Source organism: Pangasianodon hypophthalmus, chromosome 24 (genome assembly GCF_027358585.1).
Source record: "Pangasianodon hypophthalmus isolate fPanHyp1 chromosome 24, fPanHyp1.pri, whole genome shotgun sequence".
NCBI lineage: Eukaryota > Metazoa > Chordata > Actinopteri > Siluriformes > Pangasiidae > Pangasianodon > Pangasianodon hypophthalmus.
In genome coordinates this window covers 4,012,757-4,034,042 of record NC_069733.1, presented here as the reverse complement: position 1 = coordinate 4,034,042, position 21,286 = coordinate 4,012,757, and the positions used below count along the sequence as shown (strand labels likewise).

Genomic DNA, 21,286 nt, shown 5'->3' with positions numbered 1-21,286 from the left:
ACACATTCTTCAACTTTGTGTGATTTTACATCAGTTGTTCCTTATGGAAGCTCTGCGCTGCCACGCAAGAAAATAATCCCCAAATCCTATCAGTATCTCCTTATTCAAAGAAACATCTCGTTATTATGCAAAAAGCACCTCATTATTACAAGAAAAGCATCTTGTTTTACAGAAAAACATCTTATACAGAGAAACATCTCATTATGAGAAAACCATCTCCTTATACAGAGAAACCTCTCATTATTACGCAAAAAGCATCTCCTTATCTTGTTATTAAGACACGAACATCTTGTAATGAGACAAATATCTTGTTATTATGAAATTAACATCTTATTATTATGAGATGAGCATCTCGTTGCTATGAGACAAACATCTCGTTATTGTGAGATAAAACATTATAAGCCTAATAGAAACTCATGTTGAAAATGCCAGATGGCACAGTTGACAGAATTAGTCAAATTTTAGAATCGTGTTTAATTCTTGGCTTAACTACAATTAAGTGTGCTGGATATTCTATTCTGTCCTTTCAGACCTGATTTATAAAACAGCAAACAGCCTCCTAACTAATGTACTCTAAAGTGAATGGTATGATTCCCCCTTCCTCACTGAATCAATTTCACTGCGCAGAGTCGACTCCAAGTCCTGGCTTCTAAAAGCTCCGAATCGGAGAGTCGACTCAGTTTGGGTTCGACTCCCGGCGCTGTTTTAACCGCCGCTCCACTGAGTTGAGTTATCACATCAGTGTTAACACTTTCTCTGGCAGAATGTTAGTGATTAATGACTATCCTACAGTATTCTCCCGTTCATAAAGAAGACATTTCATGACATAGGCTCAGAAAAAAACAAGCGCAGGTCTGGTTTTTTTTATCTGTAGCTCATTGGATCAGGCTGTAGCTCGGGCACGCGCATCCTGTTACCAGGCAGATCCTCGCAAACATGGCGGCGACTGGGAACGAAGCTGAGACGCTGTTAGCTGATATCAAGGAGGAGGAGGAGGAAGCCGAGGAGATGGAGAGAGAAATGGAGTCGGGAGAGGAAGAGGCAATGGGCGTCGAGAATTCCGAAGATGAAGAGGACGACGACACGTCGGAGGACGAGCGGGAAAATGAAGCAGAAATCCAGCGCTTGGAGGAGCAGGTAAGCTAGGCTAAGCTAAGCTAAGCTAACTAACTAACTAGCCTGCCTTCAGCTATGAGAATGAATGGCGAAGCCCGGCTAAGCTAGTTAGCCGTGGTACGCAGTTGACCAAATAGTAAAAAAAAAGTGTCACTGCTTGTCAGTTTCTGTTGCTGTTTTTAACGATGGAGATATTTTCAGTTATTGTGCGCTCAAACTTAGGTTTGGAAAAAGCGTTTAGCTGCTAATTAGCATCACTTTATGCGCAAGCTAACTGTCTCTGTCCAACTTTAGTGTTTATTTTTTTAAACACAGAAACAGAATAAATGTTCAGGTCGATAAAATGCTTTTGTGAATATGTATGAATGTGTAATTGATAGGCGGAGTAAAGGTGCTAGCTGGCTGAGTGAGACGCAGACAGGCTTCCTAGCTGAGGAGCGTGTAGTCAAACTGCGCGCCATGCCGTGGGCGGCTGCTTCTCATAAGCGCTCAGAGCAGCAGCTGCTGGACCACAAACCCTTATTCACACACGCATCTGATCAGATTAATCACTCAGAGAGGTGTGTCGAGGCGTCTCTACAGGCTTTACTAGCGACCCGCAGTGTATTGCGTAATATCCTTTAACACAGGCGCATTGATTGCGATGAAATTGTTATGAACCTCGTTTTTTTTTTTTTTTTTTTTTTTTTTTCCTTCTTGCAAGTCGTTGAGATCAGTGTCGCGCCGGATGACGTCACACGCTAATTTGCATACCGTCTTATTCATTTGCATATCAACTTACAAAATGAAGGTACATGAAGATGGCAGATTTTCATCTATCATCGTTGTCATCTTTGGTCACGGCACCAGGCACAATCTAAACTTTTACGCCTTTACAAAATACTGTGCTTTCTGTCAGGAAAGACGGTGAGTGTTAAAGGTGCAATAGTTTGTTTTAATTTTCATGTTTGTTCGAATAACCTTACAGAAATGTAAAACATGATCAGAAATAATGTAATAACTGTGACATTCGATTCAGTACCTGCTGCTCGGCCGTTGACGCAGTACGTACTGATCAGTACACGTGTGTAGTATGAATACAATCTGGACATATAACATCCGCCATGTCGGCATTGTCATGTGACCTACGACGTCATAGTAACCGCAGAAACTTGAAGATCCTGCCAGATTAGAGCATCTGTTTATTCTTGTTGAAACCTTCCTCAAGTTAACAATTTACTCATACGCCTTATTGATGCACTTAAAAAGAGCCGATGCGCTGCCTTCTGCCATTTTTGATTCTGACAGCTCGTCCGCGCCAGTCCCAGTGCCTTATGGGATACCGCCGTGTCCATTCCTTCCATACTGCAGAATCTCGGCGGAAGCAGCAGGTCTTCCGGGTGTTTCCCGCCTACTGACTTAGGAATGCTGGGAATTCGGACACACTACTCCTTTGGCGTCCTGCTTTTCACCTACTGTGTAGTTGGGTAACAGGGACAAACCCTGTTTGTGTTTGGATGGGCTTCCTGTTGTCATTTTATAGACACTCAACTTGACAGACCTCCGTAAGTCCTGGGGCGGAGCTTCAGGAACATGGGTGGGAGTGGGAGGCGGGCTTAAGGGGAAAAAACATTTAAATGTGCGTTAGGTAAAAATGATGATGATGATTATTATTATTATCATCTTATATTAAGTCTGTAATTGTTAGGTGGGTTTGACATTTGAATGGCTCTCGCCCCCCCATGTTTATGAAGTTCTGCCCCAGGATCTGCTTCGGCTCGTAGAGTATTTATAAAATGACTGACAGGAGGCGGATCCAAACACAAACAAGCGTTCTGGACCAGACGTCAGTTTATCAGTCGAGTTTTCTCAGTGACTTGATACACCTTTGCTAAGGCCATGGTTTAAGCCATTGGTTTGTTTCTCTTATGTTCCATCTATTTTCTAGGTTATTTATACAAGTGAAGAATAAAAAAATAAATTATTGCACCTTTAAATATCAATGATTGGTTGTTGGGAAACAGTAGTGATCACTGATTGGTTGTTGGGAAGCAATGGCGATCAGTGATTGGTCTGAAGTAAACAATGGCGATCAGTGATTGTTCTGAAGTAAACAATGGCGATCAATGATTAGTCATAAGTGTAACACAGTCAGGCATTACACACTGATGGTGAGTCAAGCGAGCCTGCTGTCTCAACTCGTATAACAGCAGCTGTGATGCGAGCTGGAAAGCCTTATCGAGTTCAAGACAGTCACTAACTTCTCCTCAAAAAGTCACTAGATTTCTCAATATTTTTAAAACTAAAGTCACTAAAGGGATCTAAAACGTCACCAAATCTAGCAGTAAAGTGTCTAAACTGGCAGCACTGGATGAGATTTCCTTCAGATGTCTGCTCTCTGACAAGCTCATTCTGGCTTTGCAAGATTATAACAGCAAAATACGTCCTCATTTTGTTTATAAGAGTTTAATACAGCACGATTGCCATATGGAGATAAAGAGAGATTATTTGTTTCTCTTCTTCTGTGCGTGGCAATCATCGTGTGTGGTGTAAGCCAGAAAGAACAGGGTGGTGTGAATATTGTCCTATAACAGCAACACGCAAAGTGTTTTTTATTCCTCTCTAGTCAGAGAGCAAAGAAATTTACCAGAGATTACACTTTTTATTAAATAAACGACACATACTTTGTAAACATTTAGTTTCGTTCCATGAAACTAGTTCCTGTTGTCATTTATCTTAGAGCGGATATAAACAGTCGTTCCATCATCGGCCTCTCTTTTTTCTCTCCATTGAAGTGGAAAAAAAATAACTCGGCTTGTCACGTTACTGTCATGACAAGATTGACAAAATGACAATCTTTATTATTAATCTTATGTAGAATGTCCGCCTTTCAAGTCGCTATGAATGAGCTGTCACTATAAAGATGATGACATATCAGTACAAGTGTAGTATAGCAAAATTAATCAGCACCTTCTGACCAATCAGATTTGAGAATTTAACATTGCTGTGGTGCAATATGCATGAATGTACTGTTTAAAATTAGTGGCACTCTGAGTCACACATCTAATATTTCCTCTGCTCTAGGTTCTGTCTCTGACCTGCTGACTTAATCAGTGTTGCTCCGAAGAGGTGCACTATAGCTGTACACGCAGAACAGTGAAGGATGAAGTCACATCTGTAGGTTTTATAGTTTTTATCCTGGTGGGTCTGACAGCAGCACTGGTTGAACTGGAACGGCTGTACGTCTCTATAACGTCACATAGAAAAGAGAATATGTGAGGCAGCCTAGAAAATCCGTCATATGTCAAACTTTAGAGATTTTCCACTCTCTATATATAAATAGCTCTACTCTTTTGCATGTTTTTCAACCTCAGGTAAAGTTCTGCATTATACAGTGTGAAATGGAGAAAATTGCGTTTAAAGATTTCATTCTGACTGCAGCACAGGAGCATCGCAGACATTTTGACAGCTGCTATCTGATTCAAATCTGAATTGATTAGGCTTATGTCCATTTCCCAAAGGCACATATCTATCCAACAATCAGTTGACTGACGTATAACATTCACTCTGTGAGGAATTTAGGCGTGTTTAGGCGGCTGGAGAAACAAAGGAAAATCAAGCTGTTATATAATCTGAGCTTTTACTAATGAACGGAATGAAGTGATCACAAACGACACATTTTTGCAAGTCTGCGAATTTAGTCTTGACCATTTCCCAGCCACCAGCCAGCTCTCTCCTATCATACAACAGCTACCAACCCCGGGGAGGATGAAGCCTAACACGTGCTTCCTCCGAGACTCAGCCAGCCAACTGCATCTCTTCGAACTGCTGCTCATGCTGCATCACAGGGCGGCGTAACAGTTGGAGGAAAGTGCTGTCTGCCCTCTTCCGCATAGCCGAGCTCACAGATGCCCACGATTGGCTAGTGTCCCTGTGATTGACAGGGAAGAGAGAGTGTTACACCCCTCCATTCAGCACTGAAACACAATTGTCATAAAAACAACTTTTTAAAAGAGATTTTTAAAAAAATCTAAAACAGTTTATTAATAGAGTGCCATTAGGCAAGGAGAGTTTTGTTAGAATTAGCTTTAGTAGTGAGACTCTTGTGCAGTTTTTTTGCATTTGCCACGGAACAATTTTCTTTTCCTCAGACTTTTGATTCACAATATTGATAATAGAATATTCTTGCTGTTCTTTGCAACAATAATCCACCATCATCTTCATGTCTAGTCTTAATTGCAGTCATGTACGTAATTTGTACCCACACACGATGACCAAGTGTGGACCAGGATGTATTATCTGTAATAAAGCCTCTGTTGCTTATCTATTATTAATTCATGCGCACTGAGAAGCAGTTTTCTTTTACATGGTGATTTTGTCATGCTCTTTAATACGCTTCTGATTTCACTAAACAAACATGAAAGCAGAGTGCCGTGGCGTTGAATGGTGAGAGTCTGATTGGTCTCAGACAGAAGGCTGTGTTTGGAGCGTGATCTGACCAGAGTCTGATCTTTTCACTAATCACAGCTCTTCTGCCCATGCTGACAAACGACGTGTCTTCACCTTTTAGCTGCATCTGTGAAGCTAAACACACCCAAGAGCTACACGATGATTTTGACGTTATAACTTTGTCTTTCAACAGTAAATGAAATACTAATAACGATTATTAAATCAGAAGCCTAGTCATTATTGTATAGTTGGAGAAATGCTTATTCAGGAGTACAAGCCTGATGATCCTAAATTCTCTCAGAGTGCGTTATAGGAGAGCTCACAGGTCACTGTTGCGTAGACAAGCACGAACAGGTTTATTGGTAAATTGCGTGTAGGAGCATTTACACAAGTAATATATTGTTTCTTAAAATCCAGTTATTTCATATTAACATTCACATCCTACAAGACATCCTGAGTTTGTGTACATGTATATATAAGAACGTTCACTAACGTAAACCTCGATTGATCAGCTTCAGATAGTTCTTAAAATTTTATACTTGGACCATGTGAAGGTTAAAAAACTTATTTATTTCAGCTGTATGCATGGATTTCATGAAACTCACACGTTTCATATTAATGACTTGAAAGAAAGCAATCCAAAAGAAATCCATAAATTAAGATAAATAAGACTAGCCATTCTATTGGACAAAAGTAATGGTGCCCTGTAAAAGACTCAAGAGTGTGTGTTTGTGTGTGTGTGTGTGTGTGTGTGTGTGGTAGCTGATGTGCTGCAGTGGCTGAGCTGCATTAGTGGAAGATTTAGCACATGCCGCGTTTAGGAGGTGCTCTTTCACCGTTTAGTTGTATTTATTGTTTTTTTTCTATTCGGTGAGCTTTGCCTTTTATGGAGTTTTGTGTCACAAAAATTGTAAACCTATTTACAGGTTATTGGAATTTCTCAACATGTCGCATGTGTATGAAGAAAATCAGCCTTTCCGAAACATTTGTAAAATATTGGGAATGTTTAGTTTGGTTTAGCATACGAAAACATTTCCATGCAATTTTTCTAAACTAAAAACAAATAAAATAACACAGTTAGTGAGATTGGATTTGAGGCTTTCAGTCTTTGACTATACCTTCATGTTTGCCACATTTATGCAGTATAACTATTACTATGAAATAGTCTGCTTCTTTGTTCCTTTGTGTTTATTAATGTAATGTGGTAGCCTGCTGTTCGGAGACATCAGCACTACTTCACAAGTAATTAGTGAATAATTGCATTCTGGTTTAAGCTTGTTATTATGCCACTTTCCAAATTGGCTTTTGGGCAAGTGGCTTGGTGGCGCAGCAGATAGTGTCCGATCTTGTACACAGTTACACAGTATTTGTGTAATTTTTTTTTAAGTAAGTCTTTTTTTTAAATTGTGAAAGTGTTTGGTATTTACGATAATGGCCTTCTTAGTTAATCATTGTGTTTAAAAGTGATTTTCTGAAAGTTTGCAGATACATTTGACTGAACGTCTTTAAATCAATGATGTAATCAAGACAAATAAAACTCTTTTTCCCTTCGGATTACTGCTGTGAGTCTGCAGATGGTTATAGTCGTCATACTGTTTTTCACTAACCTTTTGCCCTCTCTGTCGTGACCTTGCAGCTGTCGATCAATGCATTTGATTATAATTGCCATGTGGACCTGATCAAGCTGCTGAGGCAGGAAGGGAAGCTGTACAGACTGCGCAAGGCCAGGCAGAAGATGAGCGAACTCTTCCCTCTCACTGAAGGTGAGCGCCGGATTTTCTGCCATAATTAATAAAAATAACGTGCGTTTTTAAACTAAGTGTGAATTACTTTGAGACTTCGGGTGTAGGTGATTTGCCCTCATATATTTCATATATCACGTGTTTGTAAAATGGCTTTTGTATATTACAGGTGTATAGAGCTTCAGCGGTCTCTTTTTGGGTTCTTACTTCATTCTAAACCAAATTATAACAAATACTAAAACTGAACATTTGAAAGTGCGAAAGGATTTAGTTATGTAACTGTTCATTTGTTTGGCACAATCACACAACTGCCTCTGTGAAATCTATTGTCACGGCTGGTCCTTTGTTACTCTGAAAAATGATTTTTGATTTTTTAGGACAAACTGTTCCTCATAAAAGATTGCTTCTTTTTTTTTTTTTTTTTAATAAGTGATTTGTCATGAATGGTAAAAGACTTGCGTTACATGAGGTTTATATAGAACACGAATAAATTAGTGAATGTCTGCTGTACTTTTTGTATCACTGTGGGTGGTTACAGTTTCTATTCCTGTCCAGCTGCTATGCTAATGCTCGGTGCAGAGTTAAGTTATTGTTCCTCAGGGTGCATTCATTTAATGTGCTTGTGGGACTCTGAGTCACACATCTGAAACTCATGAAATAATTGAGCTTGTTATGAGCAGGTAACATAGTGCAGGTGTCACTGGAATGAAGAAAAAAAACTGCTGCCACAGATAGCATTTTATAACTCAGAATGAAATTATAATAGGACTGTATGGTATAAGCAGTCATTCTGTACTGTATCAGATAACGTGTATGTATGTTTTTCATATGTATGTTATGTTGCATTCCTTCACTGACGTCATGCTCTGATTGGCTGCTCAGAGATCTGGCTGGACTGGCTGAAGGACGAAATCGGCCTGATGGAGGGTGACGAGGCCGAGCGTGAGAAGATCTACGAGCTCTTTGAGAAAGCTGTAAAAGACTACATCTGTAAGTGTGGCCCCGTTTCTATAAAATGTCTGAATGAACAGTAATCTGACTCGCACGCTCTTCTGGTAGCAGTTTGGAAAAACTCTTTCAGTTTTTACATTTTTGTGGCTTTATTTTTTACCCCCATCTGCCAGTTAAAGCAAACAGCTGGCAAGTTGTATATAACCGACCTATTAAATCCATTGTCTGTGGATTTATGATATTACACGTTGCTCTATATTTTGAGTTTCTAATCAGGAAAAAGCCATCTGTGGTGATGGCAAAAAGAAATTCCATTAAAAAAAAAATCCATGACTCATTGTAGCTTGTGATCTAGCAGATGTTATTGGTAGGTTTCTTTAAAAAAAAAAAAAAAAAAAAAAGACTGGAAGGCTTATCTGTGGTAGAAAGTGCAATGTAGCCCCAAGGAGAAGCTGCTGTTTCCCGGACAGCAGACAAGGCAAATAAAAATAGAAAAGATAGATTTTAAAGACAATTCTTCCAGAAATAGTGTGACATTGCAGGAGGAGGATCACTGCTCTTTATGTTCACAGTATTATTGTGGGCTTATTTTTATTCACTGCATCTCGTACAGGTCCTGATATCTGGTTGGAGTATGCACAGTACTCTATAGGTGGCATGGGCGCTGAGGGAGGCATCGACCGCGTGCGCACCATCTTCGAGAGGGCTCTGACTGCTGTGGGTTTGCACATGACCAAAGGAGCTGCGCTCTGGGAGGCCTTCCGGGAGTTTGAGATCGCCATCCTCTCCACCCTGCAGGTATTCCAAATCTGTTGCTTTACACAGAGTAGGAGTGCAGAAAGTAGCTATCCTTCAATGCAAGTTTTTGCATGCAGGAAAATGTGGATAGAAATGTACCAGTTTACGGTAGGGAAAAATAGCTGATTATGCAAAGATCCTGCTCTCTGCCACGAGGGATTAAACATTAACATGCTCTGCTATCTGTTACAGCCTCCCCCTGGCAGTATCTCGAGTCCTGAGCAACAGGAGCAGCTGAACGTGCAGCTCGACAGAATCCACACTCTCTTCAGAAGGCAGCTTGCCATACCTCTAATGGGTAAAGAGGTTACCTCCCTTTCTGATTCTTTCTTACGGGTGGATTGGTCCGTTTCCTATTCCTTTACATCTCTTATCTCTCTTACACGCAAACACCCCGTATCCCTGTCTTCCTGTATGCCTCTGTCTTTCACATATTTAGTATCAGTCCATCTGCTTCTGTCGGAGAGAATAATGAAATAATGAAGCAGGCTGGACACCCAAACAGAGCTATAGTTACATCTCTGATAAATATAATGCACCAGCTTCCCAGTTTGACCATCTAAATCAGTCCAAGACTAAGCTGGAGTCTGGATAAATGTGACACAATGACACATGGTACATGAGGAGTAAAAAAATAAGAGAGAATGAAATTTTAAAAAAATTCCATACAAAAATCTATTCCATGTTATTATATTTTCACTGTGAAAACTCACTGCATCATAAGTGTGTGGTTTCAGCTTTTCCATGCAAACCTACACATGCGCATGTGCTATAAGGAGCCAAGAGCTTCCCACCCACTCCACCTGCGCCTAGCCAGATGGTCTGGCTGTGTGTGTGTGTGTGTGTGTGTGTGTGTGTGTGTGTGTGTGTGTGTGTGTGTTGATGATAAAAAAGGAGAAAGCCAGAACTGCTCCTTCTCTCGCTGAACAAAGCCAAAACACATATTATGCTCCTGAGCAGCTTGGCTCATTTTTCCCTGGCTTTTATGCTCTTTTCTAGGAAATCCATATTTTCCTGTATGGCTGTAGTAACCTTCTTTGGTGCTGCTGTGTTTCGTATGACCTTGAAACGAGAACAAGAATTGCATGCATAAGAGAGAGAAAAAATATATATATATATATATATATATATATATATATATATATATATATATATATATATATATACATAATATTTATGCAATTATCCAATCAGCCAATCATGTGGCAGCAACACAGTGCATAAAAACATGCAGTTACAGAGTCACTGAAACTGGACAGTTGAAGAATGGAAACTGAATTTTTTCCCCGTAATCATCACCTAACCAGTTTCGATGACTCTGTGCCCATGATAGCCTCAGGTTCCTATTCTTAGCTGACAGGAGTGGAACCTGTTGTGGTCTTCTGCTGTTGTGGTCTGTGGCGCATCCACCTCAAGGTTCGATGTTTTGTGCATGCTGAGATGCTTTCCTGCTCACCACAGTCGTAAAGAGTGATTATATGAATTACTATATCCTTCCTGGCAGCTTGAACCAATGTGGTCATTTTCCTCTTACTTCTCTTATCAACAAGGCGTTTCCACCCACAGACCTGTCACTCACTCAGTGGTTTTTGTTTTTCACACCTGTGTGTAAACTCTAGAGACTGTTGTGTGTGAAAATCTCAGGAGATCAGCAGTTTCTGAAATACTAACACCAGCCCATCTGGCACCAACAACCATGCCACAGTTAAAGTCACAGAGATCACACTTTTTCCCCATTCTGACGTTTGATGTGAACATTAACTGAAGCTCTTGACCTATATCTGCATAATTTTATGCATTGTGCTGCTGCCTCATGATTGGCTGATTGGACAACTGCATGAATGAGTAGATGATGAGTGCGGTCAGAGGAGAATGGTCAGAGTGGGTTAAGCTGACAGGAAGGTTGCAGTAACTCGAATAATCACTCTTTACAACTGTGGTGAGCAGAAAGGCATCTCATAAAATCTATGCAATACATTGAAACTTAATGCAGATGGGCTACAACAGCAGAAAACCACACCGGGTTCCTCTCCTGTCAGCCAAGAACAGGAATCTGAGCTCACCAAAACTAGATAGTTGAAGATCTGGTCTAATGAAACGCCACCTGGCCTGATGAATCTCACATTTTCAGATGGTAGAGTCAGAATTTGGCATCAGTACCAAGAATCCATGGACACAACCTGCCTTGTGTCAGTAGTTCATGCTGGTGGTGGTAGTGTAGTGGTGTGGGGAATGTTTTATTGGCACGCACTGGGCCCCCCTTATTAATCGAGCACCTTTTGAAAGGAGTAGCTTATCTGAGTATAGTTCCTGTATAGGAATAGTTCCATGTGCATCCCTTTATGGCCACAATTTACCCATCTTATAATGGCAACTTCCAGCATGATAATGCACCATTCCACAAAGCACACGCTGTCACAGATTGGTAGAGAATGTCAAATGTCTCCACACATAGAAAAACTGTTAATTATATGACGGTTTGATGATAGAAGAAAATGGTCCACATTGACAGAATGGTGCTTGCTAGTAAGCCCAGTATCTGTAGTTGAAAGTGAAATTCCCTTAAATGTAATTTCTGTTTTATACGAGCTGTAAATGATGGATTACGGGATGGTGTAGGAATAGATTATGCGAAAACAGTGTGGGTTAGAATAGATGAAAGCTAATGGCGATCAGTTAGAATAATTTAATGTGTATAATTCAATTGGTTCGCATGTCTTTTGAGGAAAAATGCTCACATACTGAGATTCCCTGATCCTAAAAACCGAAGAGTGAAAGAATTTTTGGTTTTGGTGCATCGAGTGTATTTTAATAAGCCTTCTTTGATATGTAGATATGGAAAGCACATACACTGAGTACTCGGATTGGACGGACGAGGGGGTGCCGGAGACAGTCACGCAGCACTACAAGCGAGCTCTGCTGCAGCTGGAGAGTCGCAGGTCTTATGAGGAGGCTCTGGTATAACATGCATCATATTTCTAAAAATGGGAAGGAAAAAAAAAAAATTGCAAACTGTCCACCATGTTCACATGTCTCTGTGCTTCTCCCTGTGCTGCAGTTGGTGTCGGAGCCGCCGAAGCTGGCGGAGTATCAGAGTTACATAGAGTACGAGATGAAGGAGGGAGACCCTGCTCGAGTTCAGATCATATTTGAGAGAGCGCTGGGGGAGAATTGTTTAGTTCCAGACCTTTGGGCCAAATACACTACTTATCTGGTAAGTGTTAGAACCTGTAGTGTTTATACACACAAAGGTGATACTTGGTGACATTGTCGTACTTACCGGCTTATCGCATCGGCACTAACACCAGTCTAGTCAATCAGACTTGTCTTCACACCTTAGCTACACATGGGGGATGGAGATAAAAAATAATCGATTTTAGATGCATTCTTTATTGAAATATTCTGCACTGAGCCACAATATCATAGTCAGAAACAAATCTTTTTGGTTGCCAAATTCCTATGAAGGTTTAACTAAAGATGAACTTGTATTGAAATTATATTTAAATGCATTTGAATAGTCATTATTCTTTAATTATATACTGATATAGACAGAATAAAGATCAGTAGCACTTCACTTTTCATTTGCATAAACCACACAAGGTGAGAGTTGTCACATACCTTTTGTTTTTTTTTTTGTTGTTTTTTTTTTTAATCAAACTTTTTATCAAATTCTTCACTTGTTAGATGTGATTTTTTTTTTATTTTATTTTTTTAAAAAGCCATTTTGAGGCTTACTTTAGGCCCAAATGGCTTTCCATCATTACTGGAACATCTTAAAACACAGTAAAACAGCTTTTGAGATCCAGCCACAATAGAAGAATGCCTCTAGTAAGTGCCTGTTGAAAAGCGCCAAGTACTCAATCAGATTGAATGTTGAGGTTCCTAGATACACCCATCCCATTTGCACTCTCTTTCAGTCACGCACATCCAGTCGGTATGCCAGGCTTTTTTTTTTTTTTTTTTTTTTTTTTTTAAATCATCTGTGCTCATGCCGCCTGCTGCATCTCACTCAATTTATTCAAGAGCATTTTAATGACATGGTAATGAGATGCACTAGGCACAAACGCACAACGGCCCATTAGGGGCTTTAGCACAGATGGAGAGAGGAGAGAAGGGAGGGAGAGATGACGAAGAGAGAGCTTCAGGTGGAACGGAGCAGGAGGAAACACTTCCCTAGACAAATAGAGGGAAAGCTCTTTCTTCCATGTTAAAAGCGAGAGAAAACACCTTCCAGATGAGCAGCCAGAGCTTCAATTTACTTTTTTTTTTTGTTTTTTTTTTTTCCGGGCAGGGACTAACATTGACTGCTGCGTTGAGGACACTAAATCCAAGCCTCACACAGTGGCTTTTAGGTTTATACAGAAAGGTTCTCTAGTGGCTGATGTAGTGCATTAAAAGCAAATGTGTAATTAAATCCACTGTTGCATGCTTGTACTCTAAGCTGATTAAAATGATGCCAGCTGTGCATAACTGAATTATATGCTCTTTTTAACTTTAAACACACTTTTCCTTTTTTTTTTTCCCCCCTAATGGTTTCTTCTAATATATTTATTGCATGGTGCCTGATGAAGACCACCTTCGTTTAAAACAAAACAAAACAAAACAGGCATATAGGTCAGACTAATTTCTGGAAATAATAGCTGCCTTGATATAGCTGAGTGGTGTAAAATGTTTTTAACTTTAATTGTTCAAAAATAATAATGAAGAAATGCATTTTGTTTCCCCTTTTATGTTCATCAGACCTCAAATGTGCTTGACAATGTGTGTACCTCTGTAGTGTTTCTCTGGGAATACACATTTTAGACGGCTTTGAATAAATACCGATGCATGTCAGACTTATTCAGTAACGTGAGGCAGATGCTGGAAAAGAATGCAAAAAAAAAAAAAATAAAATCTGTAGTGTGGTATTTGGAGAGCAGCACGTCACGTACATGTTGCAATCACTGTCTCCAAAACTCTAAGATGTTTTCGGAAATTTGAGAATTGGATTTCGTTTTGAGACAAACAGCTTTATGTCACAAGACGACAGGGCTGAGTTCCAGGACTTTTTATTTTAGCAGAAAGCTGGCTCCCTCTGCTGGTAGACAAACTGAAGTGTTGGAGTACAGAGACTGCCAGTGATAGCAGTTTGAAACCCTTGTAAAGTGACTTGAGCAGATTGTATTAGAAGGTAGTGAAATATATGAATGCTTTTGAGACGTATGTGGACATGGAGATTGTCCTAGATGCCTTTTTCATCAGAACGTGCATGTCTTGTTAGCCAAACTAAACTGATAACACTGCATCAAGCACTGCTAAAACGCACACTGTGATCCGTAACATTTTCTTAAGACCACTCGGTCAATGAAATGCTTGTGTCAACTGTGATTTCCTTAAAAATGAAAATGATCTCTTAATTAGTGTAATTTGTAAGGAGTTATTGTAATATCATTCCTCCAGGACCGCCAGTTGAAGATCAAAGAGCTGGTGTTGTCCTGTCATGAACGGGCAGTCCGGAACTGCCCCTGGACCATGGGCTTGTGGAAGAGCTACCTGTTGGCTCTGGAGAGACACCACGCAGAGCATCACATAATCTCTGGTACTGGATTACTAAAGTCAGAAAACAATAATGTACAGACAGGTGACAAAGTAAAGGGAAACGTAAGGTCCTGGGTCACCATGAGCCACCAGAAGAGCATTCAGATTCTACAGTTCTCTGGAAATGTACTTGAACACCATTCTTCTAAAATATATTCTTTTAATTAGTGCTTTGATGATGATGATGGTGGTGGTGGTGGAGAGTGTCACTCCAAAATCTCCTCATAGGTGTTAAATTTCTGTTGAGATCTGGTGAGTGTGAAAGCCAGAGCATAAGATTTACATCATTTTCATTTTCATCAAGCCATTCAGTTAGACCTCATGACCTGTGGGTGGAGGCGGACTCATCCTGGAAGAGGCCACTCCCATCAGCATAGAAATGTTTCATCAGCAAGATCAGTCAGAAGAACTTTGTAACTGAGAAGACAAGTGAAGCCAAAAATATATTAATTACATAATTTTTTTTCCTTTAATCTGTCACCTGTGTGTATATTTTTGAAATATTAAAGCATATTAATTAGTGGTGACATTTCCAGCAACAGCGATTTAATGCGTGAAATATCACGGATTGCTATGTCTTACTTTTAAATTTGTTTTTCTGTAGATGTGTTCGAAAAGGCGCTGAATGCTGGCTTCATACAGGCCACTGATTATGTAGAGATCTGGCAGTCGTACCTGGATTACCTGAGGAGACGTGTCGATTTTAGCAAAGGTGAGAAGACGACTCTGCAGTGCATTTAATAAATTCTCCTTCAGCCCTAATGTAGATTGACCAAGGCATGTTCAGTCTCTGAAGATCTTTCAGGCTAATATAACAAACGAGCAATGGAAGTCTGTCTCATCAAAAATCTAAATCTGGACTGAATCTGGAATGAGATGTTCAAAAAGCACACATGGGTGTGATGGTCAGACACTAAACCTGTCTTGGTTGACTGACTGCGTTTAGGGCAAGTACACATTGTGTTAAAAAAAAAAAAAAAAAAAAGCAGCTTCAAAAAAAATTGTATTGTTCACTCCAGTATTTTATCGACTGATAATTGATTACAGAGGGGAGCAGAGAGCTAGAGGAGCTGCGGGCAGCTTTCACACGCGCTCTCGACTACCTGAAGCAAGACGTGGAGGAACGTAAGTGGTGTACTGTATAGATCCAGAATAGATCAAATTCACTGTCTTGCTAAAGCAAATTCAAAATCTTTCTTTGTTATAATCAATTTTAATGGATAAAATAAATATCATTATGACAAACCAAATGCAATTTTTTTAACCATATTATCTGTTAATCACTTAAACTGACTCCTATTTGGTATCAGTGCAGCTCATGATATAGTTTACATGATATACCATCTGGTTACAGGGTTTACTGAGAGTGGTGATCTGTCCTGTACAATAATGCAAATCTGGGCCAGAATAGAGGTGAGCACAAATCACACGTCCACCAATCTAACATTCTCTTAAGATTAAACTTAAAACTAAGTTAACAAGTGACTTTCATTTTAAAAAAAACCCTGATTTTTATAAATTATTTGCAGTATTTGCATTTTTGATTGAACAGAGCTGTATATTAAAAATCAGTAGTACACTGGGAGAGTAATTTTACAAACGTAATGGTGCACACTTAACTGTTTATCTTCACTGAGAATATTTTTTATTATATTTTATTATCTATGCGAACAGGATCCTGCATGTCTTACAGCTTTGGTCGGACCAGGCTTTAATTTGACCTTTCTAATTTACTCTTTGCTCTCTTCAACAGGCTTTGCACTGTAAGAATATGCAGAAAGCACGAGAACTGTGGGATAGCATCATGACAAAAGGGAATGCTAAGTACGCCAACATGTGGCTCGAGTACTACAATCTGGAGAGGTCAGTGTTGTACAGTCAGTAACGTTGTTATCAAAATCAGCAAATCAGAAACGATGTATCAGTTCTAAGCACATTATTCCTCATCATGTCAGCAGCAGACAATAAAAACAAAAGTACACAGCTCTGAAATAACTTTCATTATGCCCCTTCGTTACTTTCAGTGGAACTTTGTTACTGAAGTGTTTAGTTTCTGGATTTATGTTTATGGTGATCAAAGTGCAGGTAATGTTAAAGTCGTATCTGTTCTCAGGTCGTACGGAGATGCTGCGCATTGTAGGAAAGCTCTTCACCGAGCAGTGCAGTGCACGTCAGATTATCCAGAGCACGTGTGTGAAGTTCTTCTCACATTTGAGAGGGTTGAGGGTACGTGCTACAGCATTCAAAACAAAACCTTTGAGCTCTTTTGGCCAGCCTTGGACTAAAAGCCAAGACTGGGATTTTATTGTTTTGGAAGAAATATACATTTAAAAAAATTACCTTTCTCCTATCCTCTATCATACTTGCTTTCTCTTCTTGTCATGTCTCTGCTTGTCTTTTTTCTTCCTGTGCGTTCTCTTGCCTTGCTTTCTCTTCTTGTCTCTTTTCTTGTCTATGATCTTCTTGTCTCTTCTTGTCTTATCTTGTACTTTTTACTTCTATTTTTCTCAGTTGTTCCTTCTTTTACATCGCTGCCTGTTTTATGTATTGTATTTTTAAATACGAAAGTTCATTTTTCTTTTTCCTCCCGCTCCCTTTTTTTTTTCTGTGCTGCTTTCTGGCTTTCTCTAACGGCTTACTGTATCCATCTGCAGGTTCCCTGGAGGACTGGGATGCTGCTGTACAGAAGACCGAGTCTAGACTGAATCGAGTGAACGAGCAGAGAGCGAAGGCAAGAATCCTATTCATATGTCCTGTTGTGAAAACACATCCTGTTGTGTTTGTCCCTTTGGAGTGTAGAAAATTATTTATTTGCACATCATTATGGAAATCACATTGAGGCCTCCATAGATGTTTATCATAAAATAGCTTCCCCTGCTCAGGTGTATGTCCTTTCACTTTTTTAATGAAGGTGTTTCTGTAGTACCAGTACGACAAAGTTTAATACATGCCAGATGTACTGGGCTGCTTGATTAAGCTAATTGAAATAAGAGAAGGTGATTAATGCAGTAATAGACTCTATGAGAAGTCGTGTGTCCTGCCCTGAGTGGAGATGAGGCCAGATCAGTCTCTGTTTACTGTTTTTACTAAGGCAGGTGCATAGCTGCATCCATGTTACCGATCTGCCACTTACAGTTGAAAAGAAGAAGCAAATAAGATCATCTATCAGTGAAAAGTGATAACTTAGTGATGCTAAACATGAGAGGCTGTGGTAGGGATGGATGACATTTCTTAATCTGTAAATTATTCCTGCTTTGAATTTTTTTTAAAAGAGTAATGTCTAATTGGTTTAATATGTGCGCCATTAATCTCTGAAACCATGGTTGTGCTGTGAGCATCTTTCTGCCAGATGCGTCTGGGGAAAGCCGTGCGCTTTTCACATTGGATCTTATATCTGATCTGCGTTTCTATACAGGCAGCAGAGAAAGAGGCCCTGCTAGTCCGGCAAGAAGAAGAGCGAGCCGAACAGCGTCGCAAAGCCAAGGCCGAAAAGAAAGCACAGAAAAAGAGCCAGAAAACAAACAGAACAGGAGACAAGAGGAAGGCAGAAGACGTGGGTGAAGATGAATGGGGAGAGGAGACTGGTAAGGGTGGTAAAACAATGCAGTTTAGAATAAAACAAACTATTATTTTAATTCTTACACTTGTACATGGTTTTCCAGAGCGCAAGAGGCACAGAGGTGAGGAGGACGTCTCAGAGGAGCAGATGGAGACGGAAAGCGGGCTGCACGGGCGCCGTGCTCCTCCGCAACACAAAACAGAGACCCCAGCTGCCCGCAAAAACCAGCAGGTGGTGACAGAAGTAAAAAATACCCCGGCCAGAATGCCAGATGAACGCAGTGACTCAAACAGCGTGTTCGTCAGTAATTTAGCCTTCAATCTGGAAGACCCCGAGGGAAAAATGAAGGCTGCGTTTGGGAGCTGCGGCACCATCGTGCAGGTGCGACCAGTGTTTACTGCAAAGGGCGCCTTCAGAGGATACTGCTACGTGCAGTTTGAGGATGAGCTGGCCGCTCGGGAGGCACTGAAGCTGGACAGACAGGAAGTGGCTGGGCGGCCTATGTTTGTGTCTCCCTGCGTAGATAAGAGCAAAAACCCAGACTTTAAGGTATGTACAGCACTTAAGGGGGGGGGTTATTGTATTAAGTTGTATGTTTTAGGAATGCACAATATATTATAGCAAAATGTCAGATGGACATGTTTTGCTTGGATGTGTGGAATTTTTGACAGTGTGTTGTAGCTTAAAAATCCCAATATGTGTAAAGCTGACGTGTGACACTAGGGAGCAGTGCAAAGCAGTATAGCGTCAACTTGAATTGTTGAATAATTTATTATTTCTCTGCTTTTGCTAGGTCTTCAAGTACAACACATCGTTGGAGAAGCACAAAATATTCATCTCGGGGCTGCCTTTCACCTGCACTACAGACAAGCTGGAGGAGCTGTGTAAGGAGCACGGCACGGTCAAAGCCGTCCGCCTCGTCACCAACCGCTCCGGCAAACCCAAGGTTTGGGTGCATGGTTCTGTTTCTTTTAAAATACATTCACATTAACAGTGACTATACGAAGGCCATGATGACCTCGAAATGAAATGTTTAGAAAATTTCCTATTTCTCTCCTCCTTATTTGCATTCAGTGTGCACAGATATCTGCAACCAGGAGTATCACCAAACATAGAAAAAAGTTTTATGGCTCTATTTCCCCAATTGATGAATGAGATGAATATATATGAGGTGCTTCTGTTGGATTTGAAGACGACAGCTACTAAATGTTTCTGTAAATATATTTATAATAATCATTTTTGTTGATTTGACTCACCCGATTTGTGTGTGTGTTCTGCAGGGCCTGGCCTACGTGGAGTTTGAGAACGAGGCGCAGGCGTCTCAGGCCGTGTTAAAGATGGACAGGACGAAGCTGGAGAATCACACGCTCTCTGTGGCCATTAGTAATCCTCCAGCCAGGAAGACAGAATTCACACCAGCTCTGGGCGGCATGATGCCTCGCCAGGTTCAGGGCAGGTGAGTTACGACAGCACCTCCAAGTGGAGAGAGATGGATTTGTCACTGTTGATACTGGATGTGTTGAGTATGTAACCATATAATGTTTAATGCATGTGCAATCCTGAGCTATCGGACTTCGCAAGGGCAGATCTCGCAGGCTCTCTGTGAAAGAATGCGATCATGTGACCAGTGTGCTCTCAGTGTGAACTTTATGTCCAGTCTAGTGCAACTGCATTACATGCATAATTAACAGAATGCTGATTTGCACGATTTCCACAATGCACATAGTCACATTTTTGTATCATGATGCGTTGCCTCACCCCTAGTTATAATTGCTATAAACAGTTGTTCCCTCACCTTCCACTTTTTTCCTCTCACTTGAAGCTAATATGCAAATACAAAAGGCTTGTTATAGAAAAAATCACAAAAACCTTTACTATTGACTAAGGTTGCACTTTTCTTTCACATTCTGAAGAACCAAATCTGTATTCTGAAGAAGCGAATCAAATTGTGCATGCTAAGTTGACTCAGATGGCCGACATGCAAGCCAGCTGGCTAAGGCAGAGAGAAGCCAGTAAACTAACACGTCTGCGCCAAAAACAAAAGATGTTCTCTCACGTCTGCAACTTGTCCAAAAAGTGTGGACATATTTTGCCTACGTCGCTGATGAAGACGAGCAGCCAACAGACACGACAAAACCAGTGTGCAAATGTCATGCCATGTGAACTCAAGAAGCTCACGTGTTTAGAGTTCCATCGCAAATAGGATCTCGCATGTACTTCAGAAGAAGAAAGAGACCATGTTTGAAATATTTAGTTTATTATGTAGTAATTTTACTTGCTTTATTTGTCAAGGTTTCATTTAAAAATCAATTTACGTTCAGACAACAGAAGGACTTTTGCCAAAGTATCATTTTGGTATCGAGAATCGTGATACTACATTTGGTATCGGTTTCGAAGTCAAAATTCTGGTATTGTGACAACACTACTATAGACCTCGCATCCAGAACAAGTGTCCGAGTGTTAATCAACACTCTCTGACCAATCAGAATTGAGAACTGAACAGCGCTGTGGTGTAACAGGCTTTATTATGACATATAAGACTAGCAGTCTTGTATTATAATGACCATGGCTTAACCTTAGGCAATTTTTTGTTAATTGAGATTTTATGTTATGATTTCAGTCGTGGAAAAGGACGCACGCAGGTGTCTTTACTCCCTCGCTCTCTGCACCGTCAAAACACACCACAGGCGAAAACGGAGAACGGCACCGCAGCCAAACAGCAGGATGGCATGAGCGATGGAGTGCAAGCCGAAAACCCCGGAACAAAGCCCCTGTCCAACGAGGATTTTGCAAAGATGCTCCTGAAAAAGTGAGGGGAAAAAAAACCGAACACAACCTGTTAACTTGCCTTGTGTCAGAAGCCATTCTGTGTCCTTAATGCGATAGAGAGGAAGAAAAGCAGTGCTTTACGTTCTTTTTCCTGTAAATACATGAACCCACCCATGTTCTATTAAAAAAAAAAAAAAGGTTTTAACAGTATGTCCTTGACATGAGTGCTTCATTTGTTTCTTTGATCATGATTGGGTTTGGAATAAGAAATAAGAATTGGGGATTTTCTTTTGTACATGATGTCAAATAATCCGTGTGACCCTTGTTGTTTTAAAATTAGGCATAT

The 21,286-nt window shown here is 40.3% G+C and overlaps 1 protein-coding gene across 1 annotated transcript; it reads left to right on the top strand.

Annotated features, from left to right (window-relative positions):
- Window positions 1-681: 681 nt before the first annotated feature.
- Window positions 682-21,150, top strand: sart3 (spliceosome associated factor 3, U4/U6 recycling protein). Its single transcript, XM_026939800.3, has 19 exons — window positions 682-1,137; window positions 7,181-7,307; window positions 8,169-8,276; window positions 8,851-9,035; window positions 9,228-9,333; window positions 11,869-11,993; window positions 12,094-12,249; window positions 14,475-14,613; window positions 15,217-15,324; window positions 15,660-15,737; window positions 15,967-16,025; window positions 16,366-16,475; window positions 16,726-16,838; window positions 17,267-17,343; window positions 18,028-18,196; window positions 18,275-18,720; window positions 18,965-19,117; window positions 19,452-19,627; window positions 20,792-21,150. The coding sequence occupies exons 1-19, from the start codon at window positions 937-939 to the stop codon at window positions 20,982-20,984; spliced, it is 2,829 nt and encodes a 942-aa protein (XP_026795601.3). The 5' UTR covers window positions 682-936; the 3' UTR covers window positions 20,985-21,150.
- The last annotated feature ends 136 nt before the right edge of the window (window positions 21,151-21,286 follow it).